Below are 23,722 nucleotides of genomic sequence, written 5' to 3'. Positions count from 1 at the left end.
TCTCTTCCCTACCTCCCACCCTCAAAATATGTACTACTGTGCATAACTACTTCTCTTCCTCCTCCACCCTTTCCTTTCACTTCTTGTCCTCTCTCCTATTGATACACGTTAATTGAAGAAAATATAGAAATTGAAATACATAAAAAGAAGAAAATTTAAATCTCTTGTAATCCCATCACCAAGCACTAATCACACTTCTGAGCATTTGACACATATCTTTTGTGGATTTTTCTATGTAAAATGGATCATATTGTTGTTAATGGTTCTCAGCCAGGCCTTTTCGTTAATATCACCTGTAACAATTAAAATATACGTGTAGATTCTGGGATACACCTCATACTTAACCAAATCAGAATCTCCAGGGATAGGGCTAAGAGGGTTTTGTTGAAAAAAACAAAAACTCCCCTTTAGAAAATTTTAATTGCCTTCAGAAATCTTTTAAAACAGATTAAAAAAAAAAAAGAATATTGCCGTATTATATGTAGAAAACTTTAACTTGTATGCAACTCTTTATCTAATGATTTGATTTTAACTTCCTCCTAGCCATTCCACCCTATGGTGAATTTGGATTGTTCTCGGGATTTCCGGCCATTTCTTTGTGCACTCTACGCTCCTATTTGTATGGAATACGGACGTGTCACACTTCCCTGCCGTAGGCTCTGTCAGCGGGCTTACAGTGAGTGTTCGAAGCTCATGGAGATGTTTGGTGTTCCTTGGCCTGAAGATATGGAATGCAGTAGGTGCGAAAATCATAGATTTTCATGGACCATTACTTATGTTGCAGTATATTTAAAATTATTTGTCTTCTGGTTCATCAGTTTTTAAGAACTTTTTTGAAGTGTGTATATTAGTCATAATTGTGAACAGCAGTTTCATGGCCTCAGAGCTGTTCATTTCCTTAGGAATTTGGAAGCACTAAATGAAAAAAGTGGGAAAAGAAAAACGTTCTATGAAGAAATTTTTTAAATAATCAAATTAAGAAAAACATAATCAAGATATTGATTGTTGATTTCTCTCCCTTACAGATTTTTTCTGGTTATAAAAGTAATGCCATTTATAAAAAAGTTAGAAAATATAGAGAACATAATCATTTGTTACCTCATTATTAAATATGTTTAATGATTTTAATGGGACTCAAATATCTTTGATTTAAATGTGTCAATGAATACAGTAGTCCTGTCAGTTCCGTTTTTGTCACGTATTAACATACCCAGACCCAGAAAATGTCAGATACTTTTCAAATCACTTCCAATATATAGATTGTAAGCATTTCCTAAAGGTTTGAGGATATTTACCAGACAGTGTTACAGATTTGTACGAGAGAACATTATTATTAGTAATAACATATACAGTAGTAATACTGCATTTCTTATATAATAATGTTGTGCCTTTTGTATTCTTAATGTTTCAAGGATAAAGAATTAGATGAACACTTATATAACTCTTATTACCTAGCTTTGTCCAATCTTAATATTTTGCAATGTTTGCTTCAGATTTTCTTTCTTTCTTTTTTTTTTTGGGCTGTGCCACATGGCTTTTGGGATCTTAGTTCCCCAACCAGGGATTGAACCCAGGGCCCTGTCAGTGAGAGCACCGAGTCCTAACCACTGGACTGCCAGGGAAGTCCCCAGATTTCTTTTTTTAAGAAATAAAACAATCCAGATAGAGTTGAAGGTTCCTTTCTTAGTACCCATCTTGATTTCATTTCCTCCTTTTCTCCCTAGAGATGAGATAATCATTATGTTGAATTTTTTGTTAATCATTCCTATCTTTGTTTTTATACTCTTACTACATATATACATATCCATAAACAACATTAAATTTTTTTTACATGTGTCTGTGTTTATATCTGTAACTCTGGTTCATTCCTCTTAATTGCTATATAATGGCCAATTGTATTACCATCGTATAGATATTTAGCCATCTCCTACTGATGGTCATTTAAGTTACTTCCAGGTTTTTGCTATTATGGGCAGTGCTGCACAGAACACTTTTTTCTCCTTCATGTTTAAAATTAAGTTGTTTATCATATGACAGTAGCCCTTGGAGACAGGTGAAAGGCAGGTGTTGTTACTCTCATTTGACAGATGGAAGAACTTAATAAAACATGTATTAGTTACTTGTAGTCAGTTCACTGGCATTATGGCTTTCTCATATTTGTCTCCTCTATTTCCTACCTATTTACCATACTCTCTTATCTAGCCCCATCAAACCATTCATCCACTTTCTCCCCGAAACCTGGTAATATTTATAGTCCCTCTTTCAGAAGTTTGTAAATTTCTTGGTGTTTATAACAACAGTTATGAATTACCTGGGCAGGAACCCTATTTTATGTTTTTTGTATCTAACTCCTATTGTTTAGTGGTCTTTTTATTTTAATAGGTTATATACAAGTATAGAAGTGTCATTATGATCTATCTTTGTTTGTTTTGATAGGGTTAAATCTGTTTTATGTCCTCAGTATTGCCTGGGATTGTCTAACTCTTAAATCTTAAATTCTGGCAAACAGATCTTTCATAATCTTTCATTCTTCCACGTCTCTCATATCCTTGTTCCTACTGTACCTGTTTTTCAACTTCATGGACACCCACAGACTTTTGGGTTTTTTTCCCCCCCTCTCCTAATAGCTCCCTTCTTGATCTTATTTATTTTCTTACTTAGGTTAAGCTTTGTGGTCCATCACATAAAATAATACTTTTGCTAGCAGTTTCAACTCATTCCTTCCACTGTACTTGTTCAGATCTCCAGTTCAACTAATTTCTTACAAATTAATTATGCTGCATATTTAATGATTTAAACCATAGAAACTTTTTTTTAACTACCACCCAGATTTCTACCATTGTTTTATGTTTGCTTTTCACATTTGTCCATCCCTCTATTGATCCATTAATCTACCTTATTCTTTGTGTGTATTTCAAAGTATATTAGAGACAACAGTTATTGCCCTTACAAATATTTTATCAGGTCTTTCACTAACTAGAATTCAACATTTGTCTACAGTTTTTTCTTTCAGTTTAAAACTTTACAAGGAAATGCACAAATCTAAAGATATCTGAGTTTTGACAAGTGCCTGCACCTGAGTAAGCCAAATCCTCAGAAAGATGTAGAACATCATCATTCCCATTACCTCATGCTCTCATGCTCCTTGCTGGTCAGTCCTTGTCTATACCATCCTCTGGAAGGAACGCTGGAAGGAACATCCTCTAGAAGGATGTTTAACATCCTTCCAAAGTATCAATAATTACTTTGTCTATTCTAGAACTTCATACAAATGGAGTCATACAATATGTACTTGTTGTGTAACTCTTCTTTTGCTCAGGTTGAGATTGCCGTTCTTTGCTCTATTTTCAAGACTCATTAATGTTTTTGTGTTCATCAGTAGTGCTTTTTCTTGCTGAGTAGTCTTCCATTGTATAAATATACTGTATTTTGCTTATCCATTCTCCTATTGATAGACATTTTAAACCATAGCAACTCTATTTGCTCTTTGTCTTTCGTCAGTTTCCAATTTGGTCAACAGGAAAATTTCTGCTCATTCTCCTCAGCACTTATGCCAAATCTATGTCACTCATTTCAAACCCATATTTCACCTTTATTCTGCATTTGACCCTTATTCCCCTCAACCTTAGCCTGTCCTCCTTTCCTGAAAATCCGTTAGGCCATTTTGTGCAAACTGTTGTGGTCTGCTACATCTCAGACCAGTCCTTCTCAATTTCTTTTCTTGCATCCTCTTCCTCTTTCTGGTGTTTCTTAGAGTTCTGTTCCTGTTTTTTTTTTGATTCTGCATGCTTTCCCTGGATAATCCCATCTCACTGATTTTAGTTCTTATTCATATGCTGATGGCTCCTAAATCTAAATCTGTAGCCTTGGCATCTTCCTGCTAAATTCCAAATCTGCATATCCAGCAGCCATTGGTAACCTGAATTTGTCTCAAATACCTCAATTTTAACATGTCTAAAATTGATTTTACTCCTTGCTCATTTTTTTATTCCTGGAAGGCATAGTCCTCCTTCATTGACCTAAGCTCCCACATCCAGTCAGTTATAAATTCTGTTGCTTTTATCTAAATAATTTCATAGCTGTTTCATTCTCACTGCCTTATCTGGTTTTAGTTATGGCTCAGCTGATATCTCTGCTCTCATTTTTGCCCAGCTCAAGTGTCTTCCACACTCCTTCTAGTCATCTTTCTAATTAGTTAGATGAAGGCTATATGAATATTTATTCAACTATATGAGGGCTATATGATAAATGTATTCAATTTATCATCAATTCAGTAAATATTAATTGGATGTGTTCTGTGTGCTAGACACTATTGTACATAGTGAAGGTGAGTAGTGAACAAAACGTAGTCTCTGTTCTTATGGAGTTAAAATTCTAGTTGTGGTGGTAGTGGTAGGAGATAAATAAATAGATAATGTCAGATGGTAATGAATGCTAATAAGAAAGAATAGAGTTAGGTGATAGTGATACAATATGGGGAAGCAGAAGGACTCTATTTTCTATGAGGAAGTCCTTTTTAATAAGGAGGCAGTGGGACAGGAATCTGAATGAAATGAGAGAACAGATTATGTAGATATCTAGGGAAGAACAGTCCAGGCAGAAGAAGCAGAGCAACAAGTGCAAAGGCTGTGAAGTGGAAGCATGCTGGTATATTCACAAGACACCCAAGAGGCTGGAGCCAAGTGAGTAAGGGAGAAGGGAAGGAAATAAGATCATAAAAGGACTGGGGGTGGGTCTTTAGAGCTCTCTTACGGAATTTGGATTTGACTGAGTGAGAAGGGAAGCCATTAGAGGATTTTGAGCAGAAGAGACATGATCATGAACACAGGAGTGGCATGTCTTTAAAGGATCACTCTGGCTCTTGTGTGGAGATGGAGATAAACTGGAAGCCACTCCAGAAGTCCAGGGATGAGGTACTAATGGCTCAGACTGGGTGGCCGCAGTAGAGGAAATGGAAAGTGGTCAGATTCTGGATACATCGCAAAATAGAATGACAGGAAGTGCTGGTAGGTTGTGAGGTGGATATGAGGGAGAAGGGATTTCAAGGAGGACCCTAAGGTTTTTGGCCTGAGCAACTAGAAGAATGGGATTACCATTTGTGGAAATGGAGAAATTAAGGAGTGGAAATCAAGAGTTTGGTTTTGGGACGGTTAAAGAGTGAGGGGTGTGTATATGGTGAATTGGCAGTTGGATATACAGATACAGCCATTGATATATTTATATCAATGTTTATACATACATACATACACACACATGCATATATATTTCTGGAATGTGCTTACCTCTCCAAACCTTATCTCCTGTCACAATTCATGCACTCTTCATGCCCCAGCAATGCTAAACACACCCTGTTCAAACCTCCTTGCCTTTGTTCCCATTTCTTGCTTAGAATACTGATTGCCATACTGCCAATACTGGCAAATACTGATTCAGAGATCCTGTGTTGAGGGACTTACTCCATGAAGTCTTTCATAACCTCTTCCCCTGAAATAATTAATCCTTCTTTATATCATTTTTATATTTTATATAGGTTTTGATTGCTTCATATATCACACTGCTGTATTTTGTGTTGTGTTTACAAGTTTTTGCCTCCTTTTGGACTCAAGGATGGAGATCCTGGTTTTTTGGGTCTTTTTCTGTTAAAGCCCTGGCATACTGTAGAATTCCAGTAAATGCCTGCATGCAATAAGTTTCTGTCATTTGGCTTTATAATCCAAGCCCTGTGAAGAAAATGGTTTGTATTAGAAAATAAAAGATTAATCAGCTTCAGTGTAAGGTTATACATATATATGGCAAACTTAATATCAGTGATAGTTTCTTGGAAACTATTTGATGCATATAACTGCTAAATATCTAGTTGGTGGGAGTCTGAAGGCTTAGAAACTGATGCTGGCAAGAAAATTGAAGCTGCAGGAAGCTCATGAGACTAGTGCTCTCAATAGTGTACGTCTGCAGCACAGCCCTGTTTTTTCTGTACTACGGTTATGACGCTTTCCCAAGTCTGGAAAATTGTCAAAATGCAGATTTCTTTGGCCCTAACACAGGCATACTGAAATAGGATTTGAGGTGGTGAGGACCAAGAATTTGTATTTGAAAATGACCTTAAGTTTTTCTCATGCACGTCAGTGTTTGAGAATAACTGGAATAGAGAATGCAGTGGATTGGAGAGACATTAGTAATGGTAGGAAAGAACTAGTTGACATTAGAGACCTTAGGAGGACTTTAATTAACCAATATGGTAAGCAGAGAGTGAATTTAAAATGGGAGGAAAAGATCTAAAACTAAGCCACTTGTAAGGATTTTTTAGTGCTAATCTAAGTCAAAACACTTTGGGCCATGCAATTAGGGAAGATTTTTAACTCTTAGTTTTAAGAAAGTTCTATTTGAGTCTAGGGTAAATTGAGGACTATATTGTAATTAAACTTTAGAAAGAAGTAACTTTTAGCTACTATTCTGTTGGAGCTTTTTTTTTAATGTATATTTATTATATATATATATATTTTTTTTTAATTTATATTTTGAAATCTTACTCTAAACTGTGTGTCCTAAATAAATAGTATATAAATACACTACTTATTGATGGCTATGCCTCACTACTTTAATAAAGAGTAATCTTTTTGAAGCCAAAACAAAATTAAGTATAAATTTTTCATTTTTTTGATCAGCTGTGGAAAATCTAGTTTTATGACCCGCAAACAAAATATCACCATTTGCATTATTTCTTCCACTTAATTGTAATGTGCTCCAAGGACATAAGAATAAACCACAGGTGCTAAATTTGGAAATCCAAGTCATTAGGTTCCCAATAAGTAAAAATGGTTCTCATCTTGTATTTTTAGGTTCCCAGATTGTGATGAGCCGTATCCTCGACTTGTGGATCTGAATTTAGCTGGAGATCCTACTGAAGGAGCCCCAGTGGCAGTGCAGAGGGACTATGGTTTTTGGTGTCCCCGAGAGTTGAAAATTGATCCTGATCTTGGCTATTCTTTTTTGCACGTGCGTGATTGTTCACCTCCTTGTCCGAATATGTACTTTAGGAGAGAAGAACTTTCATTTGCTCGATATTTCATAGGATTGATTTCAATCATTTGCCTCTCTGCCACATTATTTACTTTTTTAACTTTTTTGATTGATGTCACAAGATTCCGTTATCCTGAAAGACCTATTATATTTTATGCAGTCTGCTACATGATGGTATCGTTAATTTTCTTTATTGGGTTTTTGCTTGAGGACCGAGTAGCCTGCAATGCATCTAGCCCTGCACAGTATAAGGCTTCCACAGTGACCCAAGGATCTCATAATAAAGCCTGTACCATGCTTTTTATGGTACTCTATTTTTTTACTATGGCTGGCAGCGTTTGGTGGGTAATTCTTACCATCACGTGGTTCTTGGCAGCTGTGCCAAAGTGGGGTAGTGAAGCTATTGAGAAGAAGGCATTGCTATTTCACGCCAGCGCGTGGGGCATCCCTGGAACTCTAACTATCATCCTTTTAGCGATGAATAAAATTGAAGGTGACAATATCAGTGGCGTGTGTTTTGTTGGCCTCTACGATGTTGATTCATTGAGGTATTTTGTTCTTGCACCCCTCTGCCTGTATGTGGTAGTTGGGGTTTCACTTCTCTTAGCCGGCATCATATCCTTAAACAGAGTTCGAATTGAGATTCCATTAGAAAAGGAGAACCAAGATAAACTGGTGAAGTTTATGATCCGGATTGGTGTTTTCAGCATTCTTTATCTTGTACCACTCTTGGTTGTAATTGGATGCTACTTTTATGAGCAAGCTTACCGTGGCATCTGGGAAACAACATGGATACAAGAACGCTGCAGAGAATATCACATTCCATGTCCATATCAGGTAAGGGAAACCTTGTTCTAAATTTCAGAATATGTGACAGTGAAAAGAGCTAACCTTAGCTGATTGTTTTTTTGTTGTTGTTATTTTGTTTTTTTTTCATGAACGACCTGTACATTAAAATTTTAAAGTGAAGATAATGAACAAATTTATTGTAGTAAGAATGTCATACACATGTTTCTATAAACATTTTCCTTTTAAAAGATGACTTTTACAAGTCCAAGCTGTGGGCTTTTAAGCACTTTACTTCTATTATCGCAAAATAGTTGCTTGTTGATTATTTACAAGTCTGCAGGTTTATGGGGAAGTTGTTGATTAAAAGGCAGTGTCTTTCTGTGGAAATTTTACTGATATTCAGAGTAAGGATTGTTTTAACAGTTTTGCAAAAAACAAAAAAAGGACACAGTTATACAAACAAGTTCATCTCTTAATTAGTCTTGGTTTTTCTTTTTTGCATACTGAAGTGTTCTACCTTTGAGTTTAAAGAGATCAGATAATCATAGAATCATAGAATTTTAGATCTAGAGAGGACTTTAGAGATCATTTATTCAGGTTCCCTCTATAATTTAGAGTTCTTAAACATCTATCTCTTTTGAGGCTTAGAATTACTAAGTGACTTGTTCACACTCTGCTTGGATTTAGTTCTAGGAGAGGAGTGGAACAAGGAAAGCAGTTTAGAGGGATTGATGCTAAGTTTTTCTCTCTCTCATCTTAAAACCTCTCTAGAACCTATGCTCCTAGCTATTACCCTCTCTTCTTTCTTTTAAGACAAGTTTTCTTGAAAGAATTGCCTCCACTTGGTGTCTCATGTTCGTTGTGCTCCAGCTTCCCTGTTCTCGAAGTGCACCAGCCACCCTTTCATCTCCCCCAACCCTTATGTTTCTCTAATGCCTTTTAAATACCTTTATTAAAGTACTTATGCATTATAGATAACTTTTGTTTACTTGTCTCTTTTCCCTACTAGACAGTGAACTCTTTGAAAGCAAGAACTTTTTCATATTTTTTGAAAGCATGTTCTCTAGGTTAGTAGATGATGGCATTGAGAATGTGAATGTGTAGATTGAGAAGCAAAGACTTTTTTAAAATAAATTTATTTATTTCATTTATTTATTTTTGGCTGTGTTGGGTCTTTGTTGCTGCACGCGGGCTTTCTCTAGTTGCGGCGAGCGGGGGCTACTCTTCGTTGCGATGCGCGGGCTTCTCATTGTGGTGGCTTCTCTTGTTGCGGAGCACGGGCTCTAGGCTCGCGGGCTCAGTACTTGTGGCTTGCAGGCTCAGTAGTCGTGGTGCATGGGCTTAGTTGCTCCACGGCACGTGGGATCTCCCTGGACCAGGGTTCAAACCCGTGTTCCCTGCATTGTCGGGCAGATTCTTAACCACTGCGCCACCAGGGACGTTCGAAAAGACATTTTTAAAAAAATACATATATTATTTTTATAAATTTATTTATTTATTTGTTTTCATTTTTGGCTGTGTTGGGTCTTCGTTGCTGTGCGTGGGCTTTCTCTAGTTGCGGTGAGTGGGGGCCACTCTTCGTTTTGGTGCGTGGGCTTCTCATTGTCATGGCTTCTCTTGTCACGGAGAGCATGGGCTCTAGACACGCGGGCTTCAGTAGTTGTGGCACGTGGGCTCAGTAGTTGTGGCTCGTAGGCTCTACAGCACAAGCTCAGTAGTTGTGGCACATGGGCTTAGTTGCTCTGTGGCATGTGGGATCTTCCCGGACCAGGGATCGAACCTGTGTACCCTGCATTGGCAGGCAGATTCTTAACCACTGTGCCACCGGGGAAGCCCCGAAAAGACATTTTTAAGAAATGGTAACAGTGGTACTGCAGACAAGGAGTGTGTGATTAACACATAGTCAATGCTCATAAATATTTGATGACTGAGAATGCCAATTCCCCCTTTTTTATTCTGTGGTATAAATAGTCCAATACAAAATTATATTTTTATTGTATAAATATTAGCTACTGGCTTTTAAAAAAACCAACTTATAATTGAAAGACCAGAAAAAATGAATAATTGAAATTGTATTACACTTCTTGACAGAATTACTTATTAAAAACTCTTAATGTGAGGTTTCAGACCTGAAGCTAAGTAATCAAATTTTGCCTCTAACGAGAGAGAAAGAGATGGTTGAATTACATTGTGCGCTTCTCCATATAAGGTTTCTAGGATTCCAAATATATATTGTCTTAGGGCTATTGAAGAAATAATGTTTGGCTCTGAAATAATGATCTGAAACATACCAAACCTCAAACATGTGAATTAGTAAATTAGAGTAGTTGGGCTGCTGCTATTTTCAAGACATTCCTAGAATTCTTTTAGCATCTTTAGAACCAGTTTGAGTTGCACAAAAACGTGTGTGATTGTGTGTATGCATCTCTTTATAGTCAGGTTAAAAGAGTTTTTTATTTCCAGCTTACAGAATTAATGTTGGATTTCCAACATCCTAAAAAGAATAGAGAATGGTATAATAACAGTAGCATAGTTATTAAGCTGTAAAGTCTGGGTTAGGAATCCTGGCTTCATATCTAACTCTCATTGTTTACTAGTTTTATAACCTTAGATCAACTTCATCTCTCTCTACTTCAGTTCCTCATCTGTAAAATGAGTAATAGAATCTAATAGTAATAAAAGAGTAATCGTATTAGATACAAATAGTAGTAGAATCTGTCTCCTAGGGTTGTATTTAGGAGTCTACATGCAAACACTAGAAGAGTGCCTTCTACATAATAAGGGCTCAAATGTTAGCTCTATTATTCATTTTTTTCGTTTATTGTTGCTGCTGTTATTGTTATGTATACACACACACATACATACATATATAAATTTTTTTTAAACCATCCAATACCAAACTTTAGGAAATGCTATATTTGTTTTAAGTTTTTGAGAATATACATGCCGATATGTGTACCACTAACTTGTCCATTTTAACTGCAGTAATCTAATGTATAAATATACTGCTGTTTGTTCACTCATTATTTTTTTTTTAATTAATTAATTTATTTATTTTTGGCTGTGTTGGGTCTTCGTTTCTGTGCGAGGGCTTTCTTTGGTTGTGGCGAGCGGGGGCCACTCTTCATCGCGGTGCGCAGGCCTCTCACTGTCACGGCCTCTCTTGTTGCGGAGCACAGGCTCCAGACGCGCAGGCTCAGTAGTTGTGGCTCACGGGCCCAGTTGCTCCGCGGTATGTGGGATCTTCCCAGACCAGGGCTCGAACCCGTGTCCCCTGCATTGGCAGGCAGATTCTCAACCACTGCGCCACCAGGGAAGCCCGTTCACTCATTATTTTGTTCATGGACAGACATACAGTTTTCAAGTTTTTTTGCTGTTGTAATTAATACCTGTCTTCCTTGTACATGACCAAGAGTTTCCATGGGCTGTATACCCAAAAGTGTAATTGTGGAATTGTAACATATAGGCATCTTCAACTCAAGTGGTTATTTTAATTTACACTCCCAGTATAGAGTATGAATTCCCCATTTCTCCCCATCTTGGTGTTCTCAGGCTTTTAGGTTTTTGTCAACCTTTGAAACAATATCTCAAGTCTATCATGATTTTTATTTCCCTTATTCCTCATAAGGTTCAGTATGTTTTCATATGTTTATTGGCTATTTGGGGTTTCTCTTCTGTGATTTGCCAATTTGCTACTGTTGTCCATTGCTCTGTTAGGTTATTTGCCTTTTGTTGTCATTGTTGTTTTAATTCTTTGTCAGTTGTTCCCATTGCAGGTATCTTATTGTGCTCTGTACCTTGTCTTTTCACTTTGTGTTTTCTTTGCCTTTTGTCTTTTAAGAAGTCCTTCCCTGCCTCTCAAAGTCATAAAAATGGTCTGCCATATTTTTTCTAGCAGATTTTAAAATTTGGTGTTTTGATTCGTAGCTCTAATCCCTTGAAATTTATTTTTATGTATGTTATGAGTAACATAATTTTATTTTTTCATATGAATAAGCAGTATGCTTTTTGTACCATTTATCAAATAGCCCATCTGAACTGTAAGGCAACAGCTATAACATACAAGTTCCATTTTTAGGCTCTCTCTTTTGTGCACTGGTCTGTTTGTATAACCTTGTAACAATTCCACATTTCCTCTACCTTATTCTTCTTCAAAATTATTTTAACCATCTTGGCACTTTTCTATATGAATTTTAGAATAATTTATGCATGAAAAACACTGTTTGGATTTTTATTGAAATTGTTTTAGGTTTTAAATGAATCTGGGAGAAATTGCTATCTTTGTAATACTGAATTTTAGTATCTTTTAGTTTCTTTCTTTATGTATGTCTTCATTCATTTGTTCATAGGTACCGTACAGTTTTTGTTGCAGTTGTGAATGAGGTCTTTTCTGTATTACACTTTTCATTTGGTTATTGCTGGTGTACAAGAATGCCACTGATTTTTGCATATTGACCTTATATTGAGCATCCCTGCTACACTCTTCTATTAGTTCTAACTGCATATCGGTTCTCTTAGATATTCTTTGTAGAAATCCTGTTGTCTTCAAGTAAGGACAAATTCGTATCTTGCTTGCTTTCCAATTCTTATGTTTTATTTAAGATTTTTCCATCTATACTCATGAGTGAGATAGATTGTGATCATTTTTCCTTTCTTGCCCTGTCCTTTTCCTTTTTGGTGTCAAGGTTATAATAGCTTCATAAAATGAGGTTTTTTTTCTTCTATTCATTGAAACAGTTTTTACAATAAATAGGGTCTGTCTGCTCTTTGAAAGGGCTGGTATATCCTCCTGTAAAAACCCTCTGTCATGGTATCTTTGAAGTAAGGAGAGAGAAGTTTCATCTTTCTGAACTGAAATTCTGCACCCATTAATCAGTAACTCCCCATTCCTCCCTGCCTCCCAGCCTTTGGCAACCATTATTCTACTTTATGTCTCTATGAATTTGACTACTCTGGGTACCTCATATAAGTGGAACTCAAATACTAGAATTTTTTTTTAATAAATTTATTTATTTATTTGTTTTTATTTTTGGCTGTATTGGGTCTTCGTTGCTGTGCGCGGGCTTTCTCTAGTTGTGGCAAGCGGCAGCTACTCTTCGTTGAGGTGCACGGGCTTCTCATTGTCGTGGCTTCTCTTGTTGTAGAGCACGGGATCTAGGAGTGTGGGCTTCCGTAGTTGTGGCACATGGTTTCAGTAGTTGTGGCTCGCAGGCTCTAGAGCGCAGGCTCAGTAGTTGTGGCACAGGGGCTTAGTTGCTCCGCAGCATGTGGAATCTTCCCGGGCCAGGGGTTGAACCCGTGTCTCCTGCATTGGCAGGCGGATTCTTAACCACTGTGCCACCAGGGAAGCCCTCAAATACTAGAATTTTAATACTAACTTTCATTCAGAATTTTACTTTAGGGGAATCTTATGTAGACTTGTGAATTGAGCATTAGAGATGTTAAATTTCTATTTGAAGTAATATCCACACATAATTGAACAAGATTTGCTATTACTGAGCATACCTAAAAGAATGCTTAGCAGGTTCTGATGATAATTCCTAATGAGAAGTTTTTAAAATGTGTTAAGCAGTGATGTTATACTTGAGGTAGCCTCCTCAGATTACTTAAAGAACGTAATATTTGAATATATATTCACTTGAAAATCAGTGAGGTTGCTTTATAGTCATTTCTTATATTACTGAAGCTTTAAAACATTTGAAAAATCAGCTTGTGAGGTAGCTGTTCACATTGTTTCAAAATACCAGTTGGGTTTAATGTAAATTGCATGTATTTAAGTCCATAATTTGAAGAAAAATGGACTTGTGTGAAGTATTTTAAAATATTTAAAATGAGTGTCCTTGCTGAAAACAGAAATTTGCTGTTTGGATTTTAAAATACTTTATACCAACTGTTTTTTCAAGAACAGTCTATTTAAAAAGTGCATATTAAATGAAACTTGAGAAAGTAATATTTAATGCCTGAATCAAGAATTAATTGTGAAATATAGCTTGAGTTTTCAGAATAATGTATATTTTACAGTTTAAAATCAGTAAAGTTTATTCCTAGACTATGTTTCATCTTATGTGTTAATCATTTATTTATGTATTTATTTATTTATTTTTATGTATTATTTAAATAACACATTAGTAATTTAACAGGTACTTAGCTTTTGTTTTTTGTTTTTTGTTTTCTTTAAAAGTAATTCCCTTTATTTATTTCAGGGGCTTCTAAGAGGCTCAAAGCATTTTATGAAAGAGTTTACAAGTTTCAAAGTTTGTTGATATTTCTGGAAAACCATTCACATGTAAAATACTGGTTAAAAACATGGGCTTTAAAGTCCTGTCTCTAACATTCTGAGCCTCAGTTTCCTCGTGTAAAATGTAGGAAATAATATGTTAAATATAGTAATATCTACCTCATGGGTGGCAGAGAAGATTAAATGAGAAAATAAACTTAAACCTCCTACTAGAGTGCCTTGCACAAAGAAAAATTTCAGTATTCTCTTGTTACATGTACATAATTCCTGAGGTTTAAAAAAGGATTGTTCTTAAATTCTGTACTAGAATCATCATTTTTTTCTTTAAACATTGATTTTCAAACACTAGAACCTGTGTTTCAAAATATAAATAAATGCGTTAGCATAATAGAAGCAGCCGAGCTAAGACTGTCAAATTCACATTAGAGCCATTTGTAGAATTTTAAAAAAATTATTTGTGTAGAAAACAAAAAAACATTATTTGTATTCTTTCAGCCACACAAGGCAACCCATCTGTTGTTTATCTAATCTTGATTCAGAAACATACAAAAATAGCAGAATAACATCAAATCTAACTTAACGATTTTAGCTTCATTTTCTGATAAGAGTGTTTCCTTTTACCAGACAATTCCAAAAGGAATCAGCATTGTTTATGAAAGGACCATAAGGAAATGGGTATGTTTTGCAGTTCCAACATTACTGGCAACAAATAATTCTGTATAAAATATATAGTACATACTACTAATCTTTGTTTTCTGCTACTTATCTTTAAAGTGGTAAATATCCTGCCTGTGACTTCCTAGCACCAAATTGATTTTTCCTCAAAATTTTTTAGTGTCTGTAATAGAGGGAAAGAGTGAGAATTCCTGAAAAAATATTCTAAGTCTCTTGTAGGAAAATATTTTAAAATATTATATTTTAGAAATATAGAATATTAAATTTATTTTTAAAACTATTCATACTATTATGTACAGGTTGTAAAATGCTGTCAAATGGCACTTTTGGATAAATACTAATATTTTCAAATATACAGGTTGCTATTATTTTGGCATCTGCTAAACAATAAATAGCCTAAGCCATGAGTTCAATTTAAGTCTTAACTACAGATATATCTGGTATAAAATGGTTTACACATGTTTAGGAAAAAATTCAATGTACTTTCCACAGTCTACAGCAGGGCACAGCAGACTCCCTTTGTAAGGTCATATAGTAAATATTTTAGGCTTTGCCAGCCATGTGGTTTTTGTTGGAACTACTCAGCTCTGCTGGTGTAATGCACAAGCAGCCATAGACAATATGTAAACAAATGGAAGTATTCCAATAGAGCTTTGTGTACAGTAACGTAATTGGGGCAAATTTGGTCTGTAGGTTGTAGTTTGCCAACCCGTGAACTACAGCAAGCATTATTCTCTATCACCTTTGAGAATTCCTTCATACCAGTGGTTCTCTATCACTTTTGAGAATTCTTTCATAACCTCTGACACTTTTCTGTCCCATGGAAATTGTCACTGTTTCATTCTCATTACGGTGTTCTGAAGATCATCATTTTACTCTATCACATAATGGTATTAAAAATATTCAATAAAATCTGGTATTATATCATGATAATAAAATAAATTCTAGTACATCACTGTAATAAAGACATGCCAATAAATCTTATTTCCAGTTGTCTTTGAAGTCATCACCACACCAGTTTAAAGAAATAATTTGACTAGTTTATGGGAATAGTAAAACAGAAGCAATAATCCGAGAAGCTTCTAGTTATTAAGTATATACTATGTATCAGGTCCTGTACTTAGCAAATTTATACACATTATTTCCTTTAATCCTAACAATAACCCACTAAGTTAGATTGTATTCAGTTTTATAAATGAGGAACTGAGTCTCATAATTATATACAACCTATCCAAATTCGTTTTTTTTTTTTTTGGCTCTGTTGGGTCTTCGTTGGTGCACGCAGGCTTTCTCTAGTTGCAGCGAGCGGGGGCTCCTCTTCATTGCAGTTTGAGGGCTTCTCATTGCAGTGGCTTCTCTTGTTGTGGAGCACAGGCTCTAGGTGCACGGGCTCAATAGTTGTGGCATGTGGGCTCAGTAGTTGTGGCCCGTGGGCTCTAGAACGCAGGCTCGGTATTTGTGGCGCACAGGCTTAGTTGCTCCACGGCATGTGGGATATTCCTGGACCAGGGCTCGAACTGGTGTCCCCTGCATTGGCAGGCGGATTCTTAACCACTGCACCACCAGGGAAGCCCCAACCTATCCAAATTCTTACAGTAAGTGCTAGAGCTGGGGTGTGAATTGTATTTCTGATTCCAGAGACTACTAACCACCTACCTGATCATGTCAAATGTGAAATCTTCCATTTTATTTCCTCTACTGAATCACAAACATTCTATCAGTGACTTTTTAAGCTGTGTTAAGGTCATTGAGTTCATTAATATTGTAAGTTTGCTAAAGAAAGAGCTAAGAAGTTTGTCTTAACGTAGAACATTAGGAAAATAATAAAATACACTCAGGTTTCTTCAGACAATATGACTTCTGACAATATGTCTAAATAGGAGCATCAGCAATTAAAGTCTGAACCAGTAAAATCTGGAAAGAACACACTCTTTGAGACATCACAGGTCTTACATATTTGGGGAGATTGCCAAAGAGTCCCCCAATTCAAAAATTATTATGAATTGGAACCAGCACAATAAGGGGCTAGGGCTCGTCAAACAGAGTCAATTAGGTGGATGAGACGGGAAAGGTAACCTAAGTGTGGTTGGCTGTTGGCGGAAGTTGAGACTTGGGCCAGCTGGGAAGTTGAGAAAGGGAGCCAGAACTCCCTTGCTAGCCTAAATCATCAGGGTCATAGGCTGAAGTGTTTGCAGGTTAGTTGTACATCCTGGCAATCAGCTGGAACAAATTCTTTCTCCAGGATTCCCACTGACTGATTAACCAAATAGCTCACAATATAAAGACACCAAACACATGAGAAAACAAGCCACTATGACTGAGAGTCATTGGACATAGCAACATCAATCTTAGAACTGTCGATACTGAAATTGTCAAAACTGAATAATAGAATAGATAAGTGTTTAACATTTATGGAAATAACAGATACAGTCACAAAGATTACAAATCTACAAGAAATTACTTGGAATAGAAGATTTTTTAAAAATTAAGCATCCAGAAAGATAATTTTTGAAATAGAAACTCAATTGATGAATTTCTGAAATATAAAACAGCAGTTTAGACTGCTGTTTGAAGAGAAATTTAATGAACTAGTAGTAGGTGAAAATAAAGGTATCCAGAATGCAGTAAGAGAGACAAGGAAAATATGAAAGTGATGTTAAGAGAAATGGAGGCCAGAATGAGAAGGCCTAATAGGAATATAGAGTCCCAGGAGGGAGTTCCAGGAGGGAATTGAGAAAATGTAGGAGAGACAATATTTCAAGAGATAATGGCTGCAAATATTCCACAACTGCTAAACATGCACATTCACAGACCAAGGAGGTTCTATGTACCACTAGCAGGATTAAATAAAAAGAAATCCACACTTTAGTGAAACTGTAGAACACCAAAGACAGGAATCTTGAAAACAGTCTCAAAAAAGGACATCATCTAAAAGAGACCAACAGGTAGAATGACAGCAGAGTCCTTAACAATAACAGTGAAAGCCAGAAGACGATATATTATCTTTTAAATGTTGAGAGAAAAAAAACTTTTCAGGGACTTCCCTGGTGGCTCAGTGGATAAGACTCCGCGCTCCCAATGCAGGGGGTCTGGGTTCGATCCATGGTCAGGGAACTAGATCCCACATGCATGCCGCAACTAAGAGTTCGCATGCCACAACTAAGGAACCTGCCTGCTGCAACTAAGACCTGGTGCAACCAAATAAATAAATATTTAAACAAAAACAAAAACAAACTTTTCAACCAGAATTTTGTACCTTGTAAAACTGTTGTGGTAGACCTGGGGATGCATTGCCAGATGCCCTTTAAAGAAAGGCATGCTGCTCAGCTGCAGGGAGTGGGGTCAGCTGACACCCTTCAGGTGCAGAGAGCTGCTTTATCTGAGGTCAGGCCGTATCTGGGGTGGCCTGCAACCAGCGATTGTTAGGTGGGCTAAGAAGGCCTGGCCATTGGCCCAGCATGGGACCCTCTGAAGGTCCTTATTCACTCCACAACTCCCTACCAGTTTGGCAAAAGGCTTTTCTGAGAATGCACAGCAGGTCATTTTCTTCTGCCCAATCCTGCTTCCACTCTTTCCTTCACAGATACTGTTCCCTAATAAAGATCTTGCACTGCAAACTTCATCTTTGCATGTTCTGGAAAACTCAAATTTGTTCTCAGAAACAGAGATGTAATAAAGCCATTTCCATAGAAGCAAAAACTGTGAGTTTACCACCAAAAGACTTGTACTAAAAGAACTTCTAAAAGTTATATTTCAAGAAGAATGACCTCATAGATAGTAGGAGATGCAAGAAGGAATGATGAAATAAAGTTGTGAACATATATATACAACTAAACAAATATTGTTTCTATAAAATACCAATAACAATGTGTAATTTGGAAAGACATCTAAAATCCTGTAGAAAAAAAAATACAGCAAAATGTATATATAGACCAGAATTGGGTTAATGCTATAATCAGCTGCATCAGATATCAATTGATGATCTAGAACTCCTGACAGATGCCCTCCCCACCCCCCTTTTATTGCTCTTCTCATAGGCCTCTTGTTCTTTAGGGTTTTTTAAAATTCTGATTCTGTTTTTTAATTTAATTTTTTGAATAGGTGACTTGTAATGTTTATAATGTTAAAAATATATATTGTGAAGCATTATTCCTACTCTTGTTCCTCGTATTCTCAATTTTCGCCCCCTCTCCATCTCTACCAGTAACTGCCATATATGGTTTCTTGTATGTATTTCCAGAGTTTGTTTTTCCATAAGGTGGTTTTGAGAAGTAAGTCACAATATACTTAAAAGAGCCCAGCACACACTAGGAGGTCACTAAATTTAATTCCCTTCTCTCCATAACCATCTTATGACCTTAAGACCCAGAAAGGATAGTTGTGCAATTATTTTGCTGCTGAATGTCATATTTTTTGCTTTATGTCCATAAACGTAAATTAGAACCATAAAACCATGTTTTCATACATGTCATATCCTTAATGAAAAGTTCATAGAGCTTTCCTAGCCTTGGGCTAAACTGAAACTGAAAAGGCAAAATATTTTTTAAAGTGAATATGATTAATAGAACCTTGTGTGTTTTCTGAAAAGTGATTCTGGTGTTTCAGAATATGATATTCATAAAATTAGAAAGTTTGGTTGTGCCTATATTTCCTAAGATGCAAATTGTTTTATTATTTCAAGTATTGTAGAATGTGAGATTAGTTTTTTCTTTTTTTTTTGATTGAGGTATAATTGACATATAACATATTAGTTGCAGGTATACAACATAATGATTCAATATTTGTATATTTTGCAAAGTGATCACCACAATAAATCTAGTTAACATCCATCACCATACATAGTTAAAAAAATTTTTTTCCTTGTGATGAGAACTTTTAAAATCTACTCTCTTAGCAACTTTCAGAAATGCGATATAGTATTATTAACTACAGACACCAAGCTGTACATTAAATTCCCATGACTTATTTATTTTATAACTAGAAATTTGTACCTTTTGACCACCTTCACCCATTTCATCCATCACCCACCATTTGCCTCTGGCAACCACCAATCTGTTCTAAGTTTGGTGGGTTTTTTTGGGGGGGGGCAGTTAAGATTCCACATATAAATGAGATTATAAGGTATTTGTTTTTCTGTGTCTGACTTAATTTCCCTTAGCATAAGCCCTCAAGGTCCATCCATGTTGTCACAAATGGCAAAATGTCATCCTTTTATATGGCTGAATAGTATTCCATTGTATATGTATACCACATATTCTTTATCTAGTCAACCATCAGTGGGCACTTAGCTTGTTTCCATGTCTTGGCTATTGCGACTAATGCTGCAGTGAACATGAGGTGCATGTATCTTTTCAAGTTAGTGTTTTTGTTTTCTTCGAATAAATTCCCGGAAGTGGAATTGCTGGATCATATGGTGGTTCTGTTTTTTATTATTTGAGGAATCTCCATACTCTTTTCCATAGTTACTGCACCACTCTTCACTCCCACCAACAGTGCACAAGGGTTCCCTTTTCTCCACATCCAACACTTGTTTTTTGATAATAGCCATTCTGACAGTTGTGAGGTGATATTGTGGTTTTGATTTGCATTTCCCTGATGATTAGAGATGTTGAGCATCTTTTCAAGTACCTGTTGGCCATCTGTATGTCTTCTTTGGAAAAATGTCTATTCAGATCTTCTGCCCATTTTTTAATTGGATTGTTTGGGGTTTTTTATTGAACTGTTTGAGTTCTTTATATATTTTGGATAGTAACCCCTTAACAGATGTAAGATTTGCAAATATTTTCTCCCATTCAGGAGGTTGCCTTTTCATTTTGTTGGTGGTTTCCTTTGCTGTGCAGAAGCTTTTTAGTCTGATGTAATCCCACTTGTTTATTTTTGCTTTTGTTACCTTTGCTTTTCGTGTCAGATCCAAAAAATCATTACTGAGACTGATGTCAAGGAGCTTGCCACCTGTGTTTTCTTCTGGGAGTTTTATGGTTTCAGCTCATATGTTCAAGTCTTTAATCCATTTTGAGTTTATTTTTGTGTGTGGTGTAAGATAGGGGTCCAGTTTCATTCTTTTGCATGTGGTTGTCCAGTTTTCCCAACACCATTTATTAAAGAGACTGTTCTTTCCCCATTGTGTACTCTTGGCTCCTTTATCAGAAATTAATTGACCATATATGCACTGGTTTATTTTTGGAGTCTATTCTGTTCCATTGATCTATGTGTCTTGTTTTTGTGCCAGTACCATATTGTTTGATTAGTGTAGCTTGTAATATAGTTTGAAATCAGACAGCATGAATGATGCCTCCAGCTTTGTTCTTCTTTCTCAGGATTGCTTTGGCTATTTAGGTCTTTCGTGGTCCCATACACATTTTAGGATTTGTTCTATTTCTGTGAAAAATGCCATTGGAATTTTGATAGGACTGCTCTGAATCTGTAGATTGCTTTGGGCAATATGGATATTTTAACAGTATTAGTTTTTCCAATCTATAAGAATGGAATATCTTTCCATTTATTTGTCTTCAGATTTTTTAATTTAATATCTTATTTTCTTGTTGTAAATCATGAGATTACAGGACAATTTTGTGGAGTTTCAAAGAACTCATTTCTGAACATGGTCTATCTCCTAAATAGTTTTTTCAGGCTGAGGAAGTTGATCTTTTGTTGTAATGCTTAGGAAAGTCTAAGCCATGTTTTCTGTTTCATTATTCTATACTTAATAACAAACTAATTTTTAAAATTTTTACTGGTTATTCTTCAGTTCATATATAGAAGAAAGAATGGAACTTTTCAATATGGTTTACCTTTAATTTGATTTGGTTTGAGGAAAAAAAAATAGTTTATTACTTTAATCCAAAAAAAAAAGGTTATGCTTTTCACAGATGAATGAGCATCATTATCCTGTGAATTCTGATTAAGAGTTTTCTGTGTGCATCAAGATTAAGCATAAATTCTACGGAGTTTTAAATTATTTGTTTCCCAGTTATTGCATCCATTATTGTAAAGTATATGTGTGCAGAATACTGTTGCATTTTCTAGCTATTTCTAGTTCTTAAGATTAAAGTGACATAAGAGTAATGATCATTTTTTCCCTCAGTATAATTAGGATGAAAGTTCAAGATGTTGTCCTTTGCTTAATCAAATGTAACTTCTGAAGAAGTAGAATTTTCTGTTTCATAATGTCATCAAAGCAAAGGAATAGAATTGAGATAACTTATTTCTGTGTTCATTTTAAGTTCTTGAGTGAATTTTGGCTTTAAGCCTTTTCTTACCTAATTTGTGAGTTTTCCATGAGGTTAATTAAATAATAGGCACAATATATCCAGATGTCATGATAAATCTTTGAGATGTTAATATTCTGTGGTTATTCTTCTGAGTATATGTGCTCTGTACCAATTCCTTTCTAACCAGACATGCTCTCCTTTATTTCCTGTCAGTTTACTGAAGCCATTTTCTCATCTTTTTCCCTGACCAGTCTGTCACTTGGAAAGTTGTGTGTCCCTTAAATAATGGGATAAAAATTTGTTCTTTAATCATTAAATTTTATTTTTTATTTATCTAAAAGTTGACATCACCCAGAGTTTTACAGCAGTCATTGGTAAAGTTAATTAGGATCTAAATTGTTTACCTTTCTTCATTGCCATTAGCCATTCTTGAATTTAGAAGAAAGCATTCTTTTAAGGTAGACTTTGTGTTTGGAAAAGAAAATGAGATTATTTGCAAAATATTTGAAATGTGGAGTTTGTTTTATCATTTCCTCTATTGATTGAAGGAAAGCTTGGGAATTGAAATACCAGCTTACTATACATATTTTTCACAGGGTTACAAATAAATCAGTGGGCCAAGGATGGCAGAAGATAAACTTAGAAGTAAAAGGAAGATAGCTTGATAAAGATCTAGTTAAAGGGGTGAATTACTAATTAGTTCTCTACCCTACCTAGTGCCTCTTTAATTTCAAAATTATTGCCTCTCTGAAAGGAACAAAGTATTTTGAAATTATAGGAGCCTTGACTTCCTTTTTGTCCTTTATTTTTAAAAGGTATTATAACTGTTTCTGACATACAGGTATTTATATGTATTTTTATATGTCATATACATGTATATTATAAAGAATAATACATTGAACAACAATAGATTTATCACTCATTTAATAAATAAAACAATAACAAAACACCACGTCCCCCTCCCTGATTGAATCTCCCTTCTAAACTATCATTATCCAGGATTCGGTGTTATTGTGTATTTACTTACATATTTACTCATATATATATTTACCTAAACAATATATTAGTTGAAGTATTTAAAAACTTTACAGTGTCTAAACTGTATGTATTTTTGTAGCTTGCTTTTGTCATTCTTTTTGTGAGATTTATCTATGGTAATATGTACAGTATGTGTTGATTTGCTGTCTTTGCTGTTCAGTATTCTATTGTATGAATATATCACATTTGTTTATTTTACTCTTAATGTATATTTAGGTTGCACATTGTTTTTACTCTATTATAAATAATACTGCTGTGAGTATTGTGCATCCATGTGAGTTTCTCTAGAATGTATAACTAAAAATGGAACTGTTGGATCTTGTGAATCTTCAGCATTACCAGATGTTGCTAAATTGTTTCCCAAAGTCGTCCCAATTTAGAACCTCATATGAAAGTACAGTGAGTTCTCATTGTTCTACATCCTCACCATCACATTGATACCAATTGTCAGACTTTTAAATTTTTGTCAGTCTTATTGGCAATCCTCTTTGCTATTTTAATTTGTATTTCCCTGATTACTAGTGAGATTGAACTTCTTTTCTTATATAACTTACAATAAGTTAAATAACTTATTAGCTATTTAGATTTCCTCTTCTGTGAATTGCTTGTATATACACACATATATTCTGGATTATAATTTCTTAGTTTTATGCATTACAGATACCATATAACTTTGGTTTTTCATTGTTTTAATGGTGTCCTTTGATGTGCAGAAGTTTAAAATTTTAATATATATATTATTTATTCTTTT

At 35.4% G+C, this 23,722-nt stretch overlaps 1 protein-coding gene across 2 annotated transcripts in view; it reads left to right on the top strand.

The window, feature by feature from the left end:
• Positions 1–23,722, top strand: part of FZD3 (frizzled class receptor 3) — a 95,504-nt gene that overhangs the window by 33,165 nt on the left and 38,617 nt on the right. The window contains exons 3-4 of one of the 2 annotated variants that reach the window (XM_059926210.1): positions 544–740; positions 6,840–7,857. The exons of the other annotated variant lie outside the window; for it this stretch is intronic. Coding sequence (XP_059782193.1) covers positions 544–740; positions 6,840–7,857 — 1,215 coding nt within the window. The remainder of the gene's footprint in view (positions 1–543; positions 741–6,839; positions 7,858–23,722) is intronic. 2 annotated transcript variants of the gene reach the window in all.

The sequence above is a fragment of the Balaenoptera ricei genome, chromosome 6 (assembly GCF_028023285.1).
Source record: "Balaenoptera ricei isolate mBalRic1 chromosome 6, mBalRic1.hap2, whole genome shotgun sequence".
In the NCBI taxonomy this organism is placed as follows: domain Eukaryota; kingdom Metazoa; phylum Chordata; class Mammalia; order Artiodactyla; family Balaenopteridae; genus Balaenoptera; species Balaenoptera ricei.
Note: the sequence above shows the minus strand (reverse complement) of the source record. Positions and strands in the feature narration are given on the sequence as shown.